General features: G+C 35.4%; 1 protein-coding gene across 1 annotated transcript in view; it reads right to left on the minus strand.

The window, feature by feature from the left end:
• The window catches only part of MTREX (Mtr4 exosome RNA helicase), a 42,120-nt gene that overhangs the window by 17,230 nt on the left and 12,157 nt on the right, over window positions 1-12,733 (minus strand). The window contains exon 15 of the mRNA XM_056513508.1: window positions 10,886-11,011. Within this exon, the coding sequence (XP_056369483.1) occupies window positions 10,886-11,011 (126 nt within the window). The remainder of the gene's footprint in view (window positions 1-10,885; window positions 11,012-12,733) is intronic.

Consider the following 12,733-nt stretch of genomic DNA (forward strand, 5'->3'; position numbering starts at 1 on the left):
CAGGTAGCTTGAGAGAAGCTGTGAACTCTCCTCTGGATGTGGTCCTAGGCACCCTGCTCAGATGACCCTGAGAGAGCCATGGTTTTGGAGATGACCTCCACAGGTCCCTTGGAGCCCGCACCATTCTGGGATTCAAGGATTTTTTTTTTTTTTTTTTTTACAATGTGGTATGCACAAGTATTTTGATTAACCTAAGAAGAAAAGACACTGAGAAAGCATTGCAGGGAACCATTACCTTCTTCCCCCATTCGTATTTTTTAAGAATGTCTACTACTGTCCTCTGTCAAAAAGGGGTACTGGACAAAGTAAATGCATCTTTGTTCTGATTAATCATTGGCTGTCACTATGTTCTACCTCAGAGGACAACCTTGTTATCATAAAGGAGCAAACGTTTAATCGATATGGACTGAAACAACCAGTTATTCAAAGACACTTAAACAGTGTCCAAAGAAGATCTAGAAGAGCTGAACACACAGCCTCTTGAAGCAAGGGCAAGTCTGAGAAATTCTCTCACTTAAATGACAGAACACAAGGCCATCTAGATACACCAAATCACTGCAATCAGATGACAGTGATCCAACACCTCTGCACTATGAAATTGCCCAACTGTGGAGCATAACCTTTCATCCAGGCAGCACTAGTGTCAAAGAAATCTGACAGTCCTTCAGAAAGCATACAAGGGAAATTCAGCAGTTAGGAAGTAGAAAATTACAATCTGTGTGCAACTACAGGAGCACAAAACAGAAGCAACAGACAGCTGAAGAGAATACAGCAGAACAGCAACATAAATAGTCTTTTTATAAAACCAAGATGATCTCACAAATATTTCAGAGCTCTTCAAAGGTGTTAACAAGTACATGGATTATCATGCCTCCTTGATTCCTGAAATGCTTATGACAATACACTCATTTCCAGTCATATAACATAATTAAGTGTTAAAGAGAATTTAAAAAATTAAACTCTTGTGAATTACTGAACAGAAAACAAGTGCAATTTTGGTGTTTTGCAAAACAAAAGTTCCCAGAGACTCAAAGAGTGCTGGACTTATAAGAAACGTTAAAAAGGCAAAGACAGGAAAATAGCAAGGTCTGCTAAAAATTGTACTAGATGTCTGAAGCCACAAACACATGATAAGGAATAAAACCACAAGTGAAATCTGAACTGAAAATATAATAAAAGACAATAGGCAACAGTGTGCAATGGTCTTGTAGCTCTCATTCTTTCAAAATAATGTATATATGAAATATAAGATTTACTAAACATTGTCATTTCAACAAGGAGTAAATTTAGTTATGATTAAACATTTTAAATAACAACTGAAATGTACCAAGAAAATAAGGATGTTTCAAGATATAATTTTATGCAACTATATGATTGTAAAAGTTCCCCATATTCTATCAGACATTTTAGAAGGCTAACAGAAAGGCTGACACTAGAAAACATGCAACTCTGCACCTTTTTTAGCTCAGAAGTTGCTTTACCTAAATCTAATTGTATCTTCTTGTAATTAACTTATTCGCTTTTCTGTATTAGCAGAGATATCTCCTTGTCATACCTAATTAAAAAAAAAATAACTGGCTATTAAAATAGTTAACTGATGATTTGATGCAAATGCTGAAATTTAAAGCCAGTGATTTTCCAGATCAGGCTTAGTGTACTAGACTTTAAATGACAATACTACAATATACATGTTTTTCTTTTAATTTTAAAATTACTATCAGGAATTCAGATCTTACATTCACTGATGCACTGATAACAGACTTAGAGGCAGTTTGAATTTAAAATTACTTCATATGTACAAGATTTAAGAAAACTGTAACCCCATTTGCTTTAAGTAAGACAGAGCTTTATTAGATTATGTTACAAATCCTAGAATCCTACTCTCTGCCTTATTATTTTGTCTCTGAAAAGAATACAGCTGTTACAGAAAAGCTTTCAGCCTATGTTTATACTATGAAAGTACCAGCATGAATGCATGTAAAATAAGTTTTGGATAAATCATGTTCTAATGTTTTGCTTACCATGGTCACTCATTCAGTCATCTAGATTACATCTGAGTGGACCATAAATACACATTTAGGTTTTCACCTCTAGTGATGATGCATCTCAGAGCAGAAGTACCTCTTAAATTAGACCATGAAATGTATATTTAAACTTGTACTGTCAGTTCTGAAATCACCTCAGATTAGTTTCTACTGACAGAAATTAATCATTAATTACACATCAACAGTTTGAGCTGCCATGCTCAAGTTTCTACAGATGCCTCTGATTTGATATATCAAATAATGATGACAGATCATCTCTTGGTGATGCTAACCAAGATGTAGCATAGCTTTTTTTTTTTTTTAGACCTGATAAAAGGATTATGTATGTATCAACCTCCTACCAATTTTTCCAAATATATCATTTATTCCAGGAAAGAGAAATTATCACTCCCTAAAAAGCTTGCCTTTCTCTAACAAACATTCCCACCTCCAATGTGATCTTTAAGTGAGAAAACAAGGAATTCCATACAATTATAATATACACACAGAACATGCCATGAAAGACCAAACAATTCCTTCAGATTCACTTTAAAGACCTTTCTTAAAATCAGCAGAGTTCAGCTACAAAGGAGTCATTTAAAAACAAACCGAAAAACCCAGATATTTCAGACATTATATAAGGAGACTTACTTGAAAAGCGATGCTTGAGCCAGTTACTGATGCAGCAATTTTTATTTTAAACACATGGTCAGCATTTTACAATTTGAAAGTGCTATCATTCTATTAAGACATGTTAAAATACAAATCCTCTTTTGCCAAAAATGGTTAATTTTTCCTGTTCCATCATCTCAAAAACACATCTTTTTCCAAGTTTCAGAAACTCCTGTCTTCTTAGTGTTCTCTAAGCAATACATTTGAAATCAAGAGTTCTGAGAAGCTTATTTTGTCTGAAAATTGAAACTGCTGCTTCTTGAAATGGAAGAAGTATGACCACACTTGCTCTACTGTATTACAGCTTTAGCACACCCAGCAAGTTCTGAGCATGCATAAGTCTTTACCTACCACCCCAGGCTATCAGTAGACTCACACCTAATAGGGAGCAATCACCTGTATACGCCCTTGCTTCATTTATTTAGTGTGAACATCCAGATTTTACAGCTGCATTAGAAAACCTTATACCAAAATACAGTTGCTCTTTTATACTAAGTAAACTCAAGGCATGAGTAGCCAATCAGCCTTTCATGGCAAATACTACAGACAGCCATGATTACCAAAGAGACAATTAGTGCTCACCTAAAGGCACCTGTCAGATACACATAGTGGAGAAGAAGATTGGATATATTACTGACAGTAAAAATGGAAAAGGTAGAACCTTCCTAACTTACTTTCAAGGAGTCTTCACAGTAGAAAGTGTTCAGCTATGCTGGATTTTGCACATTGCCAAGATATAGTAAGACATAAATCAGTTTTAACTTACATTTTCTCCATGATGGCTTCCTCCTCTTGAAACCCCTTTGTCTGCTCAACCCTTTTGCCTCTGACTCCCAGACTGATTACTTTACTTACTTAAAAATACTGTGAAGCATGTAGTTCATCCCCCACCACAGACCCTCCTGTCAAAATCAATCAGCCTTCTCTTCAACAAGCTAAGGCTACACCATCATCTGCCTCAATACCTCTCAGTCTCTGGGTAGGCCTCGCCCCTATCTCCATAGAAAAAGCTCCATATAAGAGAAAGGAAGAATCACCAACCAATCTTGCAGAAGAGCAAGTAAAAGCCTGACTTTATCAGAGCTGTAAAAAGAGTTGATGAGAAAGATTGCCTTGAACAGGTATCAATAAGTCACTTTCAAACATGCACTGCCTCTGTGACTTACTACTGTTGAAAAATTACCATTCCAGTTCTCCAGCCTCCTTTCTGCAAGTACTGCTGCCTCTCATTCCTTTAGAGAGGACAGTCCCCTTCATCTCAAAAATTTAACACAAGATTTTTTTTTCTGAACAGTTTTTAGAAAGCAGAATAACTTTGCAAGCTTTTCCATCCCTCTGGATGACAATAGCCTGGGTACATGAGAACAGTCTGCATATATCAACTAAAACTCTCAGAAATTAATGATCCACTTTGCACTTGCAACCACTTCTCAAAAAACTGTAACTTAACAGAAACATCATTTCAAGTTTTCCAAGTTTTGGGTTACTAGATGTATGCAAAAGAATGATTGGATTAAGCTGACAATATTAAAAAAAAAAAGAACGTAACAAACAATTCACTACAGAAATAATTTAGCCAAAAGCTAAAAAAAAGTACAAGTATCTGAAAACTATAGCTGCTAAACAGTGTTTTATGTTTAACCGCCAATAATTTCAGAGCAGATCCTCTTCTTAACACAATCATACAATCCAACAGGGGTTCTTTATTTACCAGTATGACCATTTCTTGCCCATATAAACTAGAGAGATATAAAGATCTGGATGAGGAAGATCAGTGCATGGAATTGATAAAATCAGTATTTTTTTCCTTTTTTTATTACTGTTATGACTTGGAAGCCTTTTCTTAACTAGAGATGTGAGAGCTGTCACTCCTGTATAATGGCATGTAGTGTTGAGCAAGACATACATTTGGTAAGGGTTACTCCCTATGTTCTCTGTTACAGGAGAAAAATATTTACATTTTAAAATCTGTTCCCATGAAGAGAGAGGAACAAATTCTGCACATAACTTTCTTGCTCCCCAGCCTGTCATGGGAACATCAAATGGCCAATACTGTCTGAAACTAATTAATTTGCAAAGCAACAATAAAGTATCTTTCATAATGATGAAATTAGATACAACAAAGGACATAATTTGCACAATTTGATCCAGTGACAGTTTCATTTGCTTTATTTCCAGAAATAAACCGAATCAATGAGTTTCCAGAAAGGAAATAACAAAACACACTACAAAAAGAGCAAAGAACAGAACAAACTGATAATAATTAAAAGATATTTCTCTTTTTTTTGTCATAAAGGGAAAATAAGTAGACTTAGCTGCCTGTAACAGTCATCATTACAAATTTCTATTAAAACCCTTACAAAATAAAAGTGCAAGTAACTGCTTAATATGTCTGTAATACACAAAAACACCTTCTGCATAATAACAACAACATAGTTTTTCCATATACCAGTAATAAAATAACTACATGAATATTCAGTGTTCTCTCAAATATAAAAAAGCCCCCGTGCAATTACACTGATAACAGAATTACCTGAGCTACATTAGCACAACAACAAAAACAATAAAAAGACTCTTCAGTGAGGCTGTTTTTAACAGACAATGGTAAACAGCTATTTTACGCACAAATTTATTACCAATCTGGCTCATTGCTTTGCCCAAAAACCAGTTACACCAGCACAAATAGAAGCCACTGTGGGTGGCAAAATACTGCTCCAGCAAGCTTTGGTGAAAATACCTCAGGCTGGGATTCAACAAATGCTTCAGTTGTAACAAGAGACTTAAAAGGAAAACAATGTCACTCTGTTTCTCTGGCCTGCAAACACTACCTTCTCAAGTTAGTTCTGAATGATGGAAATTTTCAGGCATTTACCCTCTCTAATACAGTAGGCTACTGTTGTAGCCATCATTAGTTTTATTTCAGGCTTGTAATTCCAAGTTCTGGTCTTCTCCTTGTTTTTGGAAAAAGCAAATGGTATCTCTATTTTCAAGAAGAAGCTAGCTGACATTCTCAATAGATTGGCCACTACAGGTATTAGGATAGCGATGAATTTATTTTACAACATTTTTACAATTTCAACAAATATGCAGTATGTTAACTTAAAGGAAAAGTGTGCTCTAGCAAAGACTACCTACTTCTATAAAAGGTTAATATAAAAATAAATTTTAAAAAGTACCTTTTCATCATCTGCTCATCTCAAACCTACCCTTGTCATTTTAAGAAGGCAAACAAAAAAGTCTACCTTGGCCAAAATGCACTCACATTCATAGGGATGAGTTTACCAAAGTAAATTTTTCAAAAATCTGGAGGAAAGCTGCTTTCCACAGACTCAACTAATAAAACTTGAAGTATTTTATGGTACTAAAACAGCAACCACAATTAATAAATAAAACCCATTAGCTTAGTCCTACAGGCTCTCGAAAATCCTGAGGTGAAGTTCAAGAATGACAAACCATTTCATACACCATTTGATGCACCCCGTTTTTCTACATTTTGTTTGCAAACATCAGCAAGAACAGAATTTGCTGTTCTCTTCCATCAGCTGGCTTGCATAACTATTTACAAAACTGTGACCCTGTTCACAAAGGTGTTAGATTATCCATTTCCCTGATCTCTGTGATTTCATACTAGAATCTGGTTGACTTTAAGGAAATTTTAAATTAAGGTTGGAAGCTATTTACCTTTCTGAATCAAAGCCTGGAAAATTCCTGCAATGCATGCTTCATAGGGATAAAAAAAGCTTGGCAGTTTACAGTAAAAACAATTATTTCACATTAAAATTGTTTTTATCTAAATAAATTTTATGAAGTATCCAAATATGTGTTTCATTGTGATCCTCATCAATGTCACAACTTTAGAAGAACATTCTACTGTCCTCAAACCACTAGTGACAATCTATTACTGTAGATTTTGCAAGGTCTTTTCCAACAAGTATTAGTGCCAACCTCCAGCTGAAGTATTTTTCTCCTGATGTAGGATTTGGTACTGACTGAGGTTTTTTTCCAGCCCCTGCTAGAAGTAACTTCTGAGTCAAACCAAAGTACCATAGTGTAATTAAGATGGCATGCTAAGCTGATGTTTGCAGAAAACTATTGAACTATCTGAATTGCTCTCGTGCTCATTTGCCTGGTACAGTAAAACAATTTAAGAATTAAAATAAAATGCAAGGAGACTTATAGTAGCAGCATACAGGCCAAATAAGGCCAGTAAGTATAGCCAGCTCTACAAAATTAAGGCCCTGCCAAGGAACTAGATGCAACAAGTGGAGTATCTCCTACAGGTTGGCATTGGAGCACTTTATGTTCCATAGGCAAAAGACAAGAAAGCATATTAAGACAAATGCATTCTGGTATCAGAGACAGTGTAGCCAGCAGAACTGGGGAAAGGATTGGCATTGATGAGGTCACACCTCAGAGTCCCGTGTTCAGCGCTGAGCCCCTCACTCCAAAAAGGACTTTGAAGTGCTGGACCATGTCCAGAGGAGGACAACAAGGCCCATCAAGCATCTAGAGATCACATGTTCTGAGGAACACCTGAGGGAGCTGGGGGTGTTCATCCTGGAGAAGTGGAGGCTCAGGGGAATCCTCACTGCCCTCTACAACTGCCTGAAAGGAGGCTGTTACTAAGGTGGGGGGTCCAGTATTTTCTACTGTGCCTACAGGGAGAAGACCCAAAGAAATGGCCTTAAGCTGAGTCAAGAGATATTCAGATTAGATATCAGAAGCAGTTTTTTCACTGTTAGGGTGGTTAGGCACTGTAACAGGTTGCCTGGGAGGTACCATCCCTGGAGGTATTTTAGAGGTGTCTGCATCTAGCACTGGGTAACATAGTTTAGTGGTTTAGGGCTGGCACGGGTAAATGCTGGATTCACAGTTGGACTTGGTGATCTTAAAGGTCTCTTCCAACCTTGATGATTCTATGTTTTCTTTTAATTTTTCAGTTCATCTGTCTTCTCCTGTGATGGAGGAAGTAGATGCAAAGCACTGATAGGCTCCAATACAAAGTTTGAAAACTTATTTATATAGCACATTTTCTTTTGGGGTACAGTCATCCATTCCGGTAACACAATTAGTTCAAGATTTTTTTCTTCTAGAGACATAACAAATTACCACTATTGAGTAACTCAGCTCTCTCTGTAGGAATACATCCTTCTAGCATGGCCAGGTTCCAACTGGAGAGATGCTGCACTGGTTTCAAAGAGAGCATCAAGAAGAAGCTTTACACTTCCTACTTACACTAAGACAATATAGCTAAAGATTTTAAGTAAGGAAACAAAAGAAAAATTCCAATTGAGTACTTCTTAGTATCATGCATACAATTCTATTTTACCATCTTCAGAAAGCTGCCCCAATAGTCTTGTAAGCATTTGAATTTACAGATTCAAGCAAGTCACCAGTTTACTAAATATTCAGTGGTCAAATAAATGCTAAGGATAAACAAAGAAACCTAGCTACACTGCAGAAGACAAATGTACATTACTGACTTTAAGAAATATTTACAAAACTCTCTTGTAAGAACTCCATCTAAGAATGGAATGCTGAATGTAAGTCTAGTACAGTACACAATGTTGCAATGAACAGTGCTACAGCCAAGCAGCACAGCTGCAGCAATGCTGCTGGTACCAATATGCTCAAAGCTCCCACTTCACTGACCGAGACATGAGGCAGCTGACAAGATTCCTAGATGTTTTGGCTCTAGGAACCTTCAGGAAATGCTTTGGATCAGACACTCATCAGGGTTGACTGGGCTACGACAAAAACGTTACATGTAAATGTTCTATCATTCTCAAGAAGGCTAATTAATTTCTTCTGAGTTTTTCCAATAAATCTTTAGCTTATGTTGAAAGCAGAATGCCACCAAAAAGCAGAATACTACCACTAGGCATGACCACGATCTTACTACTGACAAATACTATCAGTAAGGAAAATTAACTGAGACATACTTAATGATGACTATGAATTATAAAGATAGTAGAAATTTTAGTCTGTATTGATTTTCCTGGTCTGCTTGACAAGGAATTTCCTTTAGATGCTTTGTATTTAAGAAGAAAAGTAAGAAGGGCTTTTTTATGTACTGTACTGCTCCCTTCGTAAAAGGTTTCTTTTACTGCCTTTATAGCAACTGGCTAAATAGTTACAGAAGCTACAGAAACATCAATACCTTCATTTTAGCCACTTCTAATCTTTTTCAGAAAAATCTAAAAGTCAATCTTTTCTCACGAGTGAAGTAGTGTCAAAAATTAATGAAATACATTAATTCAGAGAAGAAGCAAGTCATAACATAGGAAGCAAAAGCCACTTCGCTTTTTTATTTTTCACATTTATTTCCTTTTAATTCTAAAGGGGGAAAAATTGATGATCTTGTACTTTCAATGAAGGAAATATTCTTTACTATTTCCTTAAAATCTAGACAAAAACTCCAAAGATAGTAAAAAAAAAAAAAGTGATCTACTAGTTCTTTTCCTATCTTAATTCATTCAAATCGAGTTCTATAGTTCTCAAACTATTGAATTTTCAAACTTTAAAAAACCCCACCTTCTGAATGTGTGACCTTATAATCTCTTAAAGTATGAAAATAAATACTTGAAATACCATTTTTTCTTAAGCTATTAACAATTATTTCATATAAATTAACTTTTTGGGGACTTTTTTATAAATATTATTTGTAAGTATTCTCTTTTGCTTCTCTCTTTATTTTCCAGCTGAGGAAGTACAAATGTGTAAAACTTTTTAAAGGTAAGTATGACAAAAAATTACATCTGTTTGCTTAAACAGTCTTAAAAACTCACAAAAAACCCAGTCAAAAAAAACTTCTTGGTCATCAAACATCAGAGACATACACATCCATTAAGAATGCATATGAAGAAATAAATATACGCACACTCCACTGGGAAAACACAAATGAAATCAAGACTAAGAAATTAACACAAAACCTAGTGCTACCATACCATGAATATTTCTGAAATTTATTGTACTGATTTCTGGTTAGTTATTCATAATGCAGCATTCATGAAAATTCTGACTTTAGGAAGGAAAATACTACCTTCTTGAAGTCTAAAAGGTACACGTAATGTCATGTTTACAGATATAATGTATTATGGATTAACAGGTAGCTGCATTGACAGATCAAGACACACAAAGAATACACATCTGCATAATTAACAACAGCCACATAGGTACATTTCCCATTGTCTAGTTGGCTTGAAAAAACCATTGGCATCTCCTTTTTTTTGGCAACAACTTTTGTTAATATAACTTGATGCTGATTTGAGATGATTCCCACAATATCTAAGTCTAATAATACTGTAAATGCTGTTTTAAACACAAATGACCCGCTATTTGAACCATGGCTACAAGCTCCTAAATAGAGTGCAGTGTAACTCCCCAAGTTTTCAATTTCCGCGTGTGTACACAATTAATGTAAGCAGCCCAAGACAGGCAACTCGCACAACAGATTATTTTATTTCTTTGTGGTTATTTTTGCCATAGAATTTAAATAGAATTGTTACGAGCACATACTCCATATTCAAATTATAAAGCAAGAGGGTAATAGTGTAATAATCTGTAACAACTCCCATTACAGTTTGGCGAAGTCCTGTAATTTAATGCCAACCACGAGGGAATTTTTCAACCTTGGTTTCCAAACTTCACATTTCCAGCAAGAATTGTCAGTTTCACCACAGCTGATTTTAGCATACTGACAGCCACTTCACTCTTCTTCTTTATTTGACGTTATCTCATTTTTGCATGATCGTGTCCATTTTGCCGACCACTGACAGTCCATAAACAAAGTTTTATTTCATCACAGAATCAAGAATTTAGTAACTCTTGTGAAAGCTCATAACCCTTTAAGGGTTATAGTTAGCTCACTACAACCCTTAAACTGACAGCAGTCAGCAAGAAACAAAGAGAATACTACAGTAGTAGCGCTATCACTAGAAAAACAGGATAGAGCTCTACCTGTCCTGCCTGGCAGCCCTTTAATACAAAGAAGGATGATACCACTTTCATACAAATAAGGATGCTATTAGTCTTCTGACTTTGTTTCACAATAAATTCCTATGAGAATTCACTGAAAGCTACTTTTAGGGGTCGTCATCTTCAACCTGCATGATCTTCTGGTCTAAGGTGAATAATTTTCCACATAACATAATCTTGTTGGAAGAACAGAAGCAAAATGTCTCTCCTACCTTCAAAAGCTGTTTGCCAATTGTTGGACTCATTTTTTCATCCACCATAAGAATCACTATTCCTCTGTCATCCATACCTCGGCGTCCTGCACGACCTGACATTTGAATGTATTCACCTGAGGATATCTACAATAAAATGAGAAAAAGAAACAAGCCTCAAGAAAATAGCAGGAACACAATGTGCTAATTAATATTACACAGTAGGTGATATGATGTATAAAAATTAGAAAAGTTATCAAAGTTATCAAAGAGTTATCACAGATTGACTTAATTACTCATAATTACCATGAAACAATAGAAATCCATGACTATGAATAATATAAATCAGTAGTAAAAGTTAACTAATGCTCTTACAGCTCTGTATCATGGTGCATCTTTTTAATAAGCACAAAAACTATTTTACTTATGTCTTTTATAATGGAAGGTTACTGAACATGGTGGAGATACAACAGATTTTCAAGGTAATGATAATGCATCTCCATCATCTTCAAATAACATATCATTTCACTCAAATTATTCAAGAGTAACAGTAATACACTGATACTTGCAAAAAGAGTATTTTTATGCCTTCTAACTCTGAAATGAAGGGTTTATAAAGAACTGGGACATGGACAAGAGGCAGCTATAACTGGTTACCTATGTCTCAACAAGTTATAAAAGCGGGATCTTGTCATCTGTGGAACTGCATTCTCAACACCACCTCAAGTTTCACTTTAGGTCAGATTTCAAAAACTACTTAAGCAAACTGTGCTAAGTAATTTCAGAAGTTTCACATTTCTGCTATCTCAATGGCAACCCAATCTTATATATACATCTGACAAACACACAATCAGAATGAATAGTGAGACTGAAGAGCCTGAACTAAGATCAAAGAAATGCATACTTCATAATGCACAGGTCAAGTAATTTGTTGCATTCATAATTTTCCCACCTTTGAAGGATGAGCCCTGGCTCTTAAAAAGCCTTGCTGCAATGAATAGCAAGACCTCATTTTTATTTTAAGTAAACTACATACCTGGTTTTAATGTCTAAAATTTTATAATTATGCAAGAAAAGGTGCTGTAAGAAAATAATATTCTTTCAAGGTAAATGAACTATTTTCTTGGGTCTGTCAAAGTTTGTGATCATTATGATAGAATATGCGTGGGAGAAATAGAACTTTTGGACAGCAAACTAATATGATTATGTAGAAGGTGATTTATTGTTTACGTTTTAGTAACATATTTTAAGATTACCATTTATGCATTTCTTGATTGGTGGTTTTATGCTGCTTACGAGCTTTGCACGAGCTCTTCAGAAGCGATGACTGGTGGTCATTTAAAGCTTTGCTGTTTACATTTATCTTGGGTTTTTAAATTTTGGTATTTTGTTTTTCAGCTTTTTTTTTTTTTATTTAGCACAATTTATGTTTTAGCAGCCTTGAAAGGTTTTAACAAGTTGTTGAAAAACTCTTAAAAATGGCTCATTCTGTGCACCTGCTATAAATACAGATTTAAACTAAGAAATATACAGAAAACAGCTAAGCTTGTGAAGGAACAGCCTGTGAAGGAACTAGGTAGCAAAACATGGAGAAAAGCAGCTAAATATAGTTTGGCTGGTGCACACAATACAGAGCATGGCCTGGACTTGTTCAGACATATTCACTGTGGCTTAAACTTGTCTAATATTACTACAGATATGAACCCCATTTATTCTTCAGAGTTTTCTGATACAGGATAAAATATCTGGGTCTCACAGTTTTGGAAAATGTGTGCAGAAGTCTTAGGCTAATCCAATGTTTTTTGCTAACCTGTATTTGATTCCCTTTTGATGTAAACAAGCTCATGGATAATGTGAGGAACCTTGTCT

Source organism: Oenanthe melanoleuca, chromosome Z (genome assembly GCF_029582105.1).
Source record: "Oenanthe melanoleuca isolate GR-GAL-2019-014 chromosome Z, OMel1.0, whole genome shotgun sequence".
Lineage (NCBI taxonomy): Eukaryota > Metazoa > Chordata > Aves > Passeriformes > Muscicapidae > Oenanthe > Oenanthe melanoleuca.